General features: G+C 47.8%; 2 protein-coding genes across 2 annotated transcripts in view; both read right to left on the bottom strand.

Moving 5' to 3' along the window:
• LOC149349101 (prolactin-releasing peptide receptor-like) overlaps positions 1 to 14,206 on the bottom strand; it is a 178,131-nt gene that overhangs the window by 105,117 nt on the left and 58,808 nt on the right. The gene's annotated exons all lie outside the window — the stretch shown is intronic.
• LOC149349102 (prolactin-releasing peptide receptor-like) overlaps positions 1 to 14,206 on the bottom strand; it is a 77,865-nt gene that overhangs the window by 43,238 nt on the left and 20,421 nt on the right. Inside the window, exons 2-3 of the mRNA XM_089575404.1 lie at positions 11,162 to 11,193; positions 5,880 to 6,861 (exon numbers count right to left, since the gene is read on the bottom strand). Of these exons, the coding sequence (XP_089431530.1) occupies positions 5,880 to 6,861; positions 11,162 to 11,193 (1,014 nt within the window). The remainder of the gene's footprint in view (positions 1 to 5,879; positions 6,862 to 11,161; positions 11,194 to 14,206) is intronic.

Here is a 14,206-nt window from a genome sequence, read left to right as displayed (position 1 = left end):
CACAGGACATTCTGGTGTACAAAGCACAATAATCTCCGGACATTCGCACTCGGGACTTGATTACGTAATTAATATGATTTATAAAAATAAGAAACAACAGTGGCCGCAGGACAGAGCACCCGACCTCACTGCAACAGGACTACACCACTTTCTAATGACCAGTACTTGCTGCACTTTATTTAGTCTACAATCCATTTGCACACGGGAGCGTTGATGTTTAGGCTACGAAGTTTTTTCAACAGGGTTGAGTGACATAAAGTGTCAAACATTTTTTAAAATCCAAGAATGTACAGTTAATTTGGCCTTTACTGCCAATTTCGGAGGATATGTGAGGATAGAATTCCAAAAGCTGTGTTGTGCAAGAAAAAACATTTTTGGTACCCGCACTGATTATTGTTGAACGGCAACTGAGGGGTTTCATTATTGCTGAATAAACGATGTGTTCAAAAATTTCGCAACAAACTGAAGTAAGAGAAATGCGTCGGCAGTTTCAGACATCTGATTTGGAACCGCATTTGAAAGTGCGCAGTGCACTGGTAGCCTTCCAGTCATCCAGAAGTTTGCCATCTGAAAACAACTTAGAGTAGGTCTCTAGACACTTTGACGCACTAACAGAATGCTGTTTTAATACCCAAGGCGAGATACAATAAGGACTAGTAGGTAGCTCTTGACACGTCTGTATTATTAACCAATCTATCAATAACATTCAGAGACGACTCGACTTGCGGCATGGTCAAATCATGGTCACTGGAAATTTGATAGAGCGGAGGTAGCGCGGGATGAAATACAAATAGTGTCGCCTTGTCAAGCTTACTGCTCACTAATGAGCCTTTATGCTTTAGATTTGTCACACCTACGCTAGTTTCACTAGAGCGTTTCATGAACGTTCAGAACGTCTTGTTTTACTTTTAAAGTCAGATACTAAATTAAAAATAAATAAATTTTGACACTCGCGTACGCTTTTTATACAGCTGCGCTAGATATAAGGGAGTAATTAGGCATTGGCGTCCACCCAAACGCCGCCATAGAGCTATAATGGAAAGCTATACACTTTTCTCAGAAATTTCGTAGTTCAAGAAAAATTTATCCTGGTCCGGAGTTCGAACTCGGGACCACCGCTTCACGGGAGCAGGCGCTCTACCAACTGAGCTAACCGGGACGGCAAGCTTACTGTAGGGCGAGAGCGAATTGATCATTAATTCGAAATGGGAACAGTGTGGTCAAATGTTTAGGGGGAGTGCCCCTACAGGGTGTAGATTTGTAATAAGGGAGTCATTACTCATGGGCGCCCACCCAGGCGCAGCGGTACGGCTACAAGGAAAGCAATACTGCCTTCTCAGAAACTTCGTATTAAAGAAAAATAAGAAAATTCTTCCTGGTGTGGACTTCGAACCCGGGACCATTACATCACCGGAGCAGCCGCTCTTCCAACTGAGCTAACGGGGACGGCAAGCTTACGGCAGGGCGAGCGTAGATTTGTAATAAGGGAGTAAGTACTCAAGGCATCCACCCAAGCGTTCCCATACGACTAGAAAGGAAAGCTACACAGCTTTTTAGAAAATTTGTTGTTTTAACGATGTCAAAGGTCGCTAAAACAACACGGCAGTCTCCCGTTCCTCGACGTCTTGGTACAATGCAAGGGCTGTGGACTTTCCTTCAATGTGTACCGAAAACGGACGCACACAGGAAAGTACTTAAGACTTTAATTCAAATCACCAGGTTGCCCACATAAGATCTGTTGTGTCGCCGTTGGTGACGCGTGTGGGACCCGAATCTGCAGAGAGAAAGGGATTTGCAAGCTGAACTTGAAATGGTATGGCGAGAGCTTTCTTCAAACGGCTATCCAGACCACTTTGGGGAAAGGATCCCAAAAGAGATCTTGCCAACGTGCTTTGCCAATGCAATGTTTTCACCGCCACTGCTGGCATTCCGTATGTACGTTGTGTAAGCGAAGCTATATCTCGTATTTTCTCGGAGTATCCTGCGCATTGGACAACTTCGATATGCTGGTGGAAGGCAATGACCGCTTTCCTGGCGTTGCTTATCGAATCCCCTGCAGTGATTGCAATCAATAGCCGAAGAATTCCCCAGACGAATGAACAGAGCATTAGCGCCGTGTCGACAAGAATAAAGTTGCTTCCAGTGCGATTGCGGGGCGCGCGCCACACCCACCCACCCACCTAGATGCGGCTAGATGGTTTGTTGTCTTCCTCTGTCAAGCTACCTCCTCCCATGCGCGTGCCAGCACCGTCTTGCTCGTCTAGCAAACTCGTAATGCGTATAGCAACCGTTGGTCGGCGACAATACATGCAGGGCGTCCCAGGTAACTTCAACCAGGGTTCAAAAATATGCCGAGGAACTCATCGCGACCAAATACATGTCACTGGATATTGTATGGAGCAAGTCACACTGTTGTGTTATTCTGCTTAACTGCCTCATTAGACGCGATTAATTAGCCAACTTCGCAAGCAATGAAGGGAAAAGTCGAATGAGAAAGTTGTAAAACAGTCCGCAAAACACCCGATTGAACAGTCTCTAACGTTCTATTGGGTATTAGATGTTTCTCGTCATTGAAGGCACCCATGAAATACAATAAATATCACGTGACATGCCCGATTGCAGTGCTCTCAAACGTTCCGCGTACAAACGAACAAAATGACAGGGCAGCGACGCAGGTGCTGGTTGTGCGATTTTCGCCAGTGGTATGCTCCCCTCGCGGCGTTTCATGATAGCGATAAGCAGACGCTGCCCTCATGGCTTGCGCTGGCGTATATCGCACAGCCAGTGCCTGCGTTGCTGCCCTGTCGCCTTTTAAGCGGTAGCACAGCTGGCTATATGGACTATTCTTTTGTTGGCAGAATGCGGCGCGCAAGCGGGCACTTCACGTGGTATGTTTTTGTATTTCGCAGGAATCTGTAGTGAGCGCAAACAACAAATACGGAATAGATGGAAAGTTAGGAATGCACCAACCAGCTTAGCTTTCCACTAGACCCTGGAAATACGTCTAAATCTGGTACACTTCGTCCTACAGCACAAAGCGCACACTGACAAATCTGGTCCAGACATACATGAGACTCAAGAGGAGCTACAGGTCATTAGTACACGAATAGATCAGATGCCCGTACAGGTAACCCTATATAGGCGCTGCCGCGAGAAAACGTTCGAAAGATGCCGCCGCGGTGGCTCAGTGGCTATGGTGCTCGGCTGCTGGCCCGAAAGACGCGGGTTCGATCCCGGCCGCGGCGGTTGAATTTCTTTGGAGGAGAAATTTGAGGCCCGTGTACTGTACGATGTCAGTGCACGTTAAAGAACCCCAGGTGGTCGAAATTTCCGGTGCCCTCCACTACGGCGTCTCTCATAGCCTTAGTCGCTTTGGGACGTTAAACCCCACAAACCAACCAACCAACCAACCAACCAAAACGTTCGAAAGCTGATTATGCGTGCATTCCGGAACGTACAACTACCACAGTAGTGTAGGCTGCGATCACACCTACCGCGTAGTTAATGAACGAACACGCAGTATTTTCACTCGCAAGAGCACGACTGCTGCTCGAAGGCTTTTGAGGGCCCCTGGAAACTTACGTGTAGACTAGACGTCAGCATACAGAAGGCCAGAAGCTCGCCTTCTCGTCGCCAGTGTATACGTGCGTGAACCTGTTTGTTCTGCAGTCTGGTGTAAATGGGGGGTAGATTGCCTCCGTGTGAATATGCAGATCATTTCCCTTCTATTCACCTTCGCGCGATCTCAGCTGACGTCGCGACCCGAGCCGATTGCATGTTCTGCCAGCGTGTTTGTTGCCACTGGCTTCCTGTCGACGTCAGTGTTGTGCTGTTGCAATCGCTTTCCAAAATCGTCTGCTTCACCGATGTGCACGATTATAATCGGCGCCAGGGATCCTCTACGCGACACCCGGAAACTTGTTCGAAACCTTGTCTTTGGCGACACTGAAATGGTGCCAGTGGGTGAAGAGAGTTAATAGTTGGACTTGAACACTACACTACAGGAAAATATCATGATACGAAAGACGGGTGTCTTATTCCTCAGGAACGCTACCGACGCCTTTTTCTGCATGCAAAGATGGCTGGGTAGCTGAGAAAATCCAAAAAGAAAATCGCGATGCCCATCCACATAGAAACCAACCAAGAAAAATGAGCACTGTTATGTGGTTTCTGTACCGTATTTGCCTCTCCGACCATTCAGAGGCCGCTGCCATCGAAGTGGGAATGCTCTCCGCTCATCGCGTGCGTATCGTTGGGCGTAAGGTGCACATCGCCGACGACGAGCGTGTGGCCTTCGGTGCAGTGTGTGCCAACGTGAGGTGTCCTTCATTCAAAGCCACATGTGACTGAAATTGCACTAGCATTGCTCTTCAAACGGCGCGCTCTCTGTGTTGACTAAACTGCGATGCTGCTTGCTTTCTAGCTGGCATACTTTGTTTGCGCTCATTCTTTGATATCCCGGTCGATTTGAGTGCCGCTTATTTGTTGGTTTTTCTAGTCATGTTGATCTCAGTCGCTGTGAAAATCTGTGAATAGACAATGACCATTCTTCCTTGATACGAATTCGCGCTGCCTGTAAACCAGCATTAATACTGGACTGCATATATGTTTCTCAGTCGGTGCACCAGTAGCCGTAGTATGTTATCGTGAGTCGCCACAATAAGCACTCTTCTCCAGACTATATTTTCAATAAACAAAATACCGTCGTGTAATTCACTGGGGCGATTTCCGTTGTCGGCAGTGCGCGTTTGTTAGTTCCCCGAGAGTCATCCGCTTTGGACGTCCTTGCGCACCTGCGCAACAACCTGTCGCTCGACGCGTTAAAAAAAAGGATATTGTATAAGCGCACTGCGAATAAGACGCGGTCGGTCCTCGGACAATACTTCTCCACTGCCGCAGAAAAAGCGCTGTATAAGAAAGGGATGAACGAATTGTAGCGTAGTGGCAGTGACGCTATCTTCTGGCTTACCAGAGCTCTGTGTCAGGTAAAAATGGCATATTTGCTATCATGCGACAGTACTCCATCTCTGTAGCACGATTCCGCTTGAGTGTTTGAACTCAAAGTTTCCCATGCTCTTCTTCAGAGCGGAAATTATTTCACTCGGCTCTGTATTTAATGCTTTATACTGAGCCTAGCGTTTTGACACTACGAAGGGCATCTGCTTCCGATTTATCTTTTTATAGAGTGGCTAATAGGTTATGCACCTCTCCGAATGTAATAAAATGTTGGCTTCTTTTTGCCGTCATTCTCTGGTAGGACCCCGATTGCTTCCAACGTTTTGTTCTGGCTCTAGGATGCTTCCAGGATATTTCTGGAACGTCAGTTTTCATGGGAGGGTTGCTTTACTGCTCAGCAGGAGCAGGTATGGTTAGTGCGCTTCGTGGTACACACGGGTCATTGTCTCAGTCAAATGCGATTAAAGTACTCCGGCACGGAAATCACTGAGCAGCAGTGACACCTGTAAATTCAGATAAATATTTAAACAATAAATGAACCTGCATAATCGAGAGATTTCCGTAGGTGATGGCAAACAGTCTCGTCGATGCCACTGCTCCCGGTCAAGTGCCGATTAAGTCTCGCTTAGCGCCTTGAGAGCCAGTGACCCAATAGGAGTGATCTCTGAGGCTCACGTTTGATCCCGGGATATCCCTGCGTAATCAACGGTTTTAGTTAGAAGTTGGTTCCGCTGCTACTCGGCGTTCTTCGTTTGCCGGTGATAACGGCAGCCAGCGTACTGCTTCTCGTGGCGATTCCTGCGTAACTAGTCCCCGACTGGTGCGCATTACGTGTGCCAGGGTTGTCATAAAGAATAAGTTGAGGGAAATGTGCGGTAGTCCGCACTCGGCGTGCAACGCAACAACGCCAGAGCGGCGCTCACCGGTCGTGCGGCCTGTCGCTGCGCAGTGTCTCGAGCACGGTCTGCTCGGCGGCCGACGGCGGCAGCAGCCGCACGAACTGTCGCCGGAAGTTGTCGTTGAACCACGCGTAGAGCAGCGGGTTGTAGCAGGTGGAGCTCATGGCGGCCGCGTGGGCGGCGCAGAAGAGCGCGTCGCCCAGCGGCCAGGCGACCGAGGGGGCGTGGAAGTCGGCAAGCAGGTTGCACACGTTCAGCGGCAGCCAGGCGAGTGCGAACGCCAGCACCATGGCGAGCAGCATTAGCTGGGTGCGTCGCGCGCGGCGGCTGCGGCGGCGCAGGCGGCGCGCGACGCGCGCGTAGCAGCCGCCCACCACGGCCAGGGGCAGCAGGAACTGGACGGCTGCAGTGAGGGCGCCGAACAGCTGGCGTCCGCGCTCCGAGGGCCACAGCTCCTCGCAGAAGGCGCGCCCGTCGGCGGCGCTAACTAGGCGCACGAAAGCGGCGTACGGGAGCGTGAGGAGCGCGCTGGCCGCCCACAGCGCAGCGCACAGGAATGCGCAAGAGCGCGGCCGCAGCAGTCGCCTCCGCAGCGGGTGCACCACGGCGCGCAGCCGGTGCACGGCGATCGCCGTCAGCGTGAGCGAGGAGACGTACACGCTCACGCCCTGCGCGAAGGGCACCAGGCGGCAGAGGGCGGCGCCGAAGGGCCACCTCCGCAGGAACAGGTAGAGCGGCGTGAAGGGCACGGCCAGCGCGCACAGCAGGATGTCCGAGAGCGCCAGGTTGGCCACGAGCAGGTTGGTCACAGTGCGCATGGCCCGGCGGCGCAGCACCACGGCGCAGACGAGCCCGTTGCCCGACACACCCAGCACGAAGACGAGCGCGTACAGCAGGCCGAAGAGCGCACGCGCCGCGACGCTGCCCCCCCCGGCCGGCGCCGCCGCCGTGCCGTTGCGGTCGGCGATCTGCGCGAGGTCACTGGCTTCCACGGGCTGCTGCGATACTTCGTCGCAATGGAGTTGGCACCGTAATTAAAAGCGCGAGAAGGGGTCCATCCACTGATATCAGTCAGCAGTGTTCAGAAGTTGAAAGTTTGCATCCAAATCTGCCTTAACTGTATACTCAGACCACGAGAAAGACAATTTGCGTTTCGCAGCACAAAACTGCAGGGTTTAATTGTTTACAGAGATGTGCAAAAGTTCTTGCAAAGTGCCACAGCGCTAGGAAATAGAAGCATCGAAATACCACGATTTTTCAGGGAGAAAACTGAGGGACCGTAGAATAATGCTCTGCTTCGACGATGCACGTTGATGTCGAAATTGAGAAAGTAAACACAATTTTATTGCTGATGGAAAAACCTGTCTGCGCGAGGATGACGTACCATATGCTACCCAGTGCACTGTTTTGTGAAATATTATTCACTACTTTTGCTACATGACATAAAAAGCAACTGAATTGCGACATCAGTGATGCTAAATTCACCTGAAGCAAAGAAATCGTTGCCAGGTGTAACACACCCTCAGAAAAAAGCTGCCAGTTGAGAGTGTACACAACTGTGTATAAAGCGCCTTAAAGGGTTAAACCACGTGCTCCTTGTACATGGCAACATGCATGCTCTTAAGGCAGAATCTATGACGTCGTCGAGAGTGAATTCACGGTAAATAAAAGGTGGTACTGCGCACAGAAAGGTAACACAACAAGCGCAGAGTCGCGGCTAACTTCATTTGACAAACGACACTCCTTTTCTTGCTTCAAACTTTTACATCACACACATGCGCAAACCAAAAATCTGTCTTCATTCTGATAAAGTTTGATCGAAGGGTCACTTACACAATCTTTACCCTTCTGTTTGATACAAAACGCCTCAGCCAACTCACGCGCCATCCGGTCACGACTCCTCCTCAAAACTTTGGTATCAGCCAGCAAAGGCAGGCATGGCTTATCGCATGTAGAATACGGGCACGCGCCACAGTGCGGGGGTAAATTCGACCCTGTTCCTGATTTCATCGAATGCACGGCAGAAAAGGCGCAGCGCGTTCTACGACAACACCTCGTAGGTGGAGGCAGCTGCTGAATGGGGACCCGCCTGCTGTTGTTCAAGTGCCCCCCCCCCCCTCAGACCTGACCGCCGTTGGTGCTCTACGTGACACCGGCAACAAAAAGCGCCACGCGCACCCTTTCACGATGCCACTAGCTGTCATTTTCAAGCGCTTTTCCCGAAGACAGCGGCCATTAGCTTTAATGAACAGCTGTACGCATTGTAGTTGCAGCGGCGTTTCGTATTTTCTCCCCACAGAAAGAAGAGTGGTTTATTTTAGAGCAATAGCGTTAATAACCGCATGTCGAAAATAATGGTCATCGGCGTGGGCCGAGTCGAGCGTTTCAAGCCTCGTCAGCATTCTGCATCTTTCGTATCCAAAACTCCGTGCTTTATTGAGACGCTTTGGTGAACGGGCCAGCAAGTTTAGGACAGACGCATTGCACATTCAGGCACACGCCGTCCTATGGCGCTGACAAAAGACCTGGTCACAGCGCGTGGGATCTCTCCACTTTTCCCTACTTCCGATCTGGAGGGACTCACCCACCGAATGACTCAGCGCAAAATGCAACACTGCCTAACGGTAGCCATTGATGACTGAAGACCATAATAGAAATCATCTTTTGAAATGCGCTTTCCGGTTCATGGAGAAAAAGCTTGTTCCACATCGCCAATTTGACTACGCTAGCACCTCGATTAGAAGGGGGAAAATATCGTGCAGTCGTGTTCGCAAGTCAACATAAAAACACACAACTCTTCTTTCTGTGGGGAGAAAATACGAAACGCCGCTGCAACTACAATTAGAATGGCCTTTGCCGCTGCGGATTGAAGTGAGTGGACGCAACGTCACCTCCCGCTTGCTTCACTAAAGCGCCACTGCGCTATTCCTGAATTCCTTGCGATGCGCGCTCCCCATGCGCTCCCCTTCGACGCGATCGTCAGCAGCAGAAGAGCCGAACGACGCACTAGAAGTTTGTCAGTCGTGATAAGCAGCAGGCCGAGAGCGAGGGAAAAGTTTTGCGTCACGCGAGGCAATCTCGCAGCGAGCGCGCACATGAAGAAAAACTCCATGAGCGCGCAGCGCTAAAGCCCTTTCCGCAGCGCGAGATAGCAGCGCCGCGGTGCGGCCCCGTAGCCGCTCCTGCCGTCGAAGCCGTGGTCTCTCCACTTTTGCGCACGATAGTACTATCACGATGGAAAGAAACGCGAACAGAGCGGAGCCTAGGCGTTCCGCTGTTCGCATTTCTTTTAAACACACTTTTACTTCGGTGTTAGTAAAAATATGCTACAGTTGTCCGTGACGTATTCCAGGATGACTCTATGGTCGTTTTCTTACCACCCAGGTAAAAGCGCCATTAAAAAAAATACAACAACGGAGAACGTAGGCGAAGCGCTGTTCGCGTTTCTTGCCATCATGATAATGCGCTAGATTTATGAAATCTTGAAAAAGAGAGGACATTTTTGAGTTTAAAAGATTTGCTAATGCTGTCGCGAGCTTGCTCCGAAATGCTAACCGTATGTATTTCACCAAACTGTTCTCAAGAACTGACACTGCATACTCATGCTGATTAATTGTGGCGCACGTTAAACATGCTCTTAAATTGAACTAAATCCAGCAAATTTGATTCAGAAATACTGTACGACAGCAGTACTCTAACAGGAAAGCCTCTAGCCGATGCTTTCAATAACTATTTCGTTAACCTTGCAAAGAGCAAACATAATATGCCCCTTATACCTTACTTATGCGCCTTTTACAGGGACAACGCTGCAACGACAGACAGATTGACTCAGCTTTTCCCGGACTAAACAAAAGTAAAGCTGGAGACATTGACGGTGTCAAAATCAATCCAATAAAATTAGTTTTAGAACACATTGTGTCGTTTCTTTCCCACATTTTTAGCCTCTCCTTGACATACGGAATATTTCTGGAAGATATGACACAGGAAAAGGTCGTAGTGGTATACGAATTGGGTCATAATAACTGCTTTTCAAATTATAGGCCCATTTCAGTCCTCCCTGCTCTTTCCAAAGGATTCGAAGAAATTATTTGCACTAGAATGAATTTTTTTCGCGAAAAACTTAGTTTAAGATCTCCATGCAAGTTTAGTTTTCGCGAAGGAATATCGACCGAACTTGCGTTACTAACACAAACAGAAATTATACTTAAATCTCTAGAATCAAGGGATCGAATTATTGGTATTTCTGTACGCTTCTCGAAAGCCACTGACTCCTTAAATCACGAAACACTTTCGTGGAAATTAGAACATTATGGTTTCGGGGTGTATCAATAAATCTACTGTAATCATACCTCACAAACGGGCAATAATCTCTCGTAATAAATGAGAACTGCCCTACATCTTAATTCCCGAGAGCCGGTGTGCCACAAGCTTTTGTCTAAGGACATTTGTTATTCAATTTTTATATAAATGATATCGTAAACATCAGAAACCGTGCTTGTTTCATTATCGATGCAGACGAACGAGCTTTTTCGTCAGGTCTGAGAGCGTTGATAACCTACACCATGAAGCCAACGCCGCTCTTGAGAAGATACACCAATGGAGCGAAGTGAACTTGCTTTGTTTATTTCAAAAAGACTGAAGCAATCCTTTTTGCTGCGGCCCAAACACGAATAGTTTGTAGATTTCACCTCCACATATATGTACAGACAAGACTGCACTTGTGCTAGAGACTAAAGTGCTAGGTGCGAGATTTAACGAACACTTGCTATGGACCTCGCACGTGAAATATATTCTTGCAAAATTGGTGAAAGTAGTTGGGTTACTATGTAACTACCGGCATGTTTTACCTGTAAGGCTTAAGCTTCAGATATATTAGAGAGTTTTAGAATTGGGGGCCCAAGAGGCTTCGGGCCCCAAGAGAATTGCCGGCCACAAGTGCGCATGCGCAGAACCCAAGCCAGTCTTGGGCTCTTGCGTTAACCCAAGACCCAAAAATCGAAAACTAGCGTGGGCCCCCAAGCCGTCTTGGGTCACCCTCGCGAGTAACGAGAAATCGCGAGATAGCCAGGAGAGCCGTACGATTCGCAGCCATCCAAAGCCGTGATCTCTCGGGCGGTAATGATGACTGCTCCGAGAGCTACATACGCGCGCTACATACGCGCGCTCCGACTACTCAGCAGACGATGACACCTGTATATCGCGGGAAGTGCTCGCAACGAACCCTTTTCAGGACGCGAAGCTGTGGCCACAAGTTGCGAGAAATCTTGCGGAGGATATGAAGAAAAACTTTTCGCTGCGATCAATACGCAACAGCTGCGAGTTGCTGATGGCACAGTTCCTGCAGAAGGATACGGCAAATATAAAAAAGTAAGTACATATTTACCGCACAACTTCTTCCGCTTGCAGTAGGCGCAGGTTAGCTGTGTCCTTTGCTTACGCTTATGTAATGTTTATTTGCCTTCGATGTGCTGCATCCGTAATCTTGCCAGAGGAACGCGAATCCGTTTCTCCTGCCGCGTGTAGCTGTATACCCGCGGTGAGAGAACTTTTATGTGCTAGCGCCTGATTCTGAGCAGCTGTAATCATGCCTCTGTGGGCAATGAACGAGCGAGCGTCAAGCGTGTCCCATTTGGAGGGTTACAAACCAAGTCATGTATCAGTTTTTGCCAACGCAACAAACGGAAACCACCCGTGAGACGAATCCGAATCTATAGTTGCCGCGCGCCCGGGTGCATGAGCGGTAGTGCACGCAGCGGCATAAACAAATCGTGCAAGTGAAACACCAGGCCAACGGCGTGAGAAAAATATGCCTTGCATCCCCCGCAGGGTACTAGTACATGCTAGGAAAGACAGTTGAAAATTTGGGCCGTTTTTGAGACATACAGATGATGCCGTAAATCACGGCATCGCCCATTTGACACTTGTTCGCGGCGCCGTATATTACGTAATTCACTCCCAAAGGGTCAATTAACGTAGTAATGAAACAGCAAGTCTATATACAGTATGTGACGAACAGAAAACATAGGAAGCTGATTGCTATCTGTTGTTGCAGGGAGGGAACCGGGGAACAGTATGCGGAAAAGGAGCAGCTTCTCACAGAAATTTTAGCTATTGCAAGAGAATTTGGGTACGTCATCAGAGGAGCCACCTTGAAAAAGGTAGTTGCTCGAACGCCTGACATCCAACCAGCGACATCCAACCAGCCTGACATCCAACGACCGCAGAGCTGCAAATTTGGAACGATCGGCTGCAGCTGAAACAAGGGATACAGCAGCAGCAGCTCATCGCGCTCAACTGAAAGACACAGTAGAATACGGTACTATGTGTTTTTCAATCAAATAACGAAGATGGAACGAGAAATTTGATGCTGTAATCTTCTTCTGTACAATCGCATACTCTGGCGTTTTGTCAAGCAGCAGCATGTATTGATTGATTGATTGATTCAATTTTTATTTCTCAACATTCATACAAGGCATGCTTGTGAGAACATCTGGATCCCTAGCTGAAAGCTAGTTGGTATCCATGCAATTCAGTTTCAAGGAAAATTGCAGGCATAACAAAAATGAATTACAAACATATAAAAGCTCATGAAATTAGAAAGACATAAATGGGTACATAGATCAACAATATTCAGAGCACCAAGCCTCTTTTACAAACAGATACAAACACACAAAAATACATGAAAAGAAAAAACGCTGGCTTCACTCATTGTTTATAGTATTTCTTCAGTGACACAGGAAAAGTTTTACAATGTTTGAGGTCACTTGGAAGCTTGTTCCACAGCTTAATACCAACATGGGCCATCCTTCTTTCTCCATAGACGTTTTTTGTTTTCGGAAGAAGGAAATTTCTATGAGTGGCGTTGCGAGTGCGTAGTGGTGGGATACAGAATAGCGATGAGTGTAACGGGTAATTGTCTGTAAGGCATGTGTGTATTGTCAAGACAGTCCTGTATTCAAGTAATGATTGTAGTGGCAGTATATCCATCTGTTTAAAAAGAGGAGCAGTGTGGGCGTTGTATCCTGAATGTGAAATGAATCGAATTGCCCTTTTTTGCAAAACCCTAAGTGGTTGCAAATAAGATCGGTAGGTGTGGCCCCATGATTCAATGCAATATAACTGGCTTTGGAAAATTGAGAAATAAATAATTCTGAGTATGTCATTACCAAAATAATCTCGGCATTTGTAGAGTGCAAAGCATGCTGCAGCTAACTTTTTACAAAGCGCCTGAATGTATGGCTTCCAGTGTAGGTTCTCATCTAGAATTATTCCAAGATAAGTGATGTTATTCACAAGTGCAATAGGTGTTCCCAGCCATTGCACGGAAGGCAGGTTTTCATGTATTGTTTTTCTGGAGCCCCTAAATATTATGCATTTTGTCTTATTAACATTTACAACAAGTTTATTTGAAATAAACCAGCTACACAAAGTTTCCAATTCTCGGTTTGCGGTGCTAATAAGATCCGTTGTAGATTCATGAGCACATAGAAGAGCAGTGTCGTCAGCATACATAAAAACAGAGAAGTGTTGTGTGAAATGCGGCAGGTCATTAATATACAAGGTAAACATGATACTCAACATGATACTCAAACACAAAACTAAATCCTCAGTCGGCCCGGACAACATACCCAATGTCTTCTTGCACCGCTACGCTGAACCACTCGCTCACATTTTAACCCACCTTTTCCGTTTGTCATTCACCGAAGGCATTCTTCCAAATGACTGGCGTGTGGCTCGAGTGGTTCCGGTCTTTAAAAAAGGTGACCGTTTAAATATTGGTAACTACAGACCTATCTCACTTACCTCCAGTACATGTAAACTTATTGAACATATCATATCAAACTACATCGTCTCGTACCTTGAGGAAAACAAAATTATTTCACGCTTTCAACACGGTTTCAGAAGAGGCTTATCAACTACCACGCAGCTCGTGACCACTCTTCATGAATTTGCTTCATCACTAGATAAGGGCGAACAGATTGACGCAATTTTCATGGACTTTAGTAAAGCGTTCGGCCGCGTTTGTCATAGTAAACTGATATTTAAGCTTCGAAACATTGGCCTTCCCGATAACCTTGTTAATTGGATTCATTCTTATCTTTCCAACCGACAGCAGTTTGTTCAGGTAAAGGGCTGCTCCTCTCACATTCTACCGGTGTCCTCTGGAGTGCCCCAGGGTAGCGTCCTTGGCCCGGTTCTCTTTCTCATCTACATCAATGACATCGTTTCGGCCATTGACACTGCAGCTATAAGTATTAGGTTATTCGCAGATGACTGCATTCTCTTTAAGTCTATTAATAGTAACCAGGATCAAGCACGCTTACAGATAAACCTTAATGCAGTTGCAGATT

This window comes from Amblyomma mixtum, chromosome 3 (genome assembly GCF_055824585.1).
Source record: "Amblyomma mixtum isolate Tamu chromosome 3, ASM5582458v1, whole genome shotgun sequence".
Taxonomy (NCBI): Eukaryota; Metazoa; Arthropoda; class Arachnida; order Ixodida; family Ixodidae; genus Amblyomma; species Amblyomma mixtum.
This window is presented reverse-complemented; position numbering and strand designations above follow the sequence as displayed.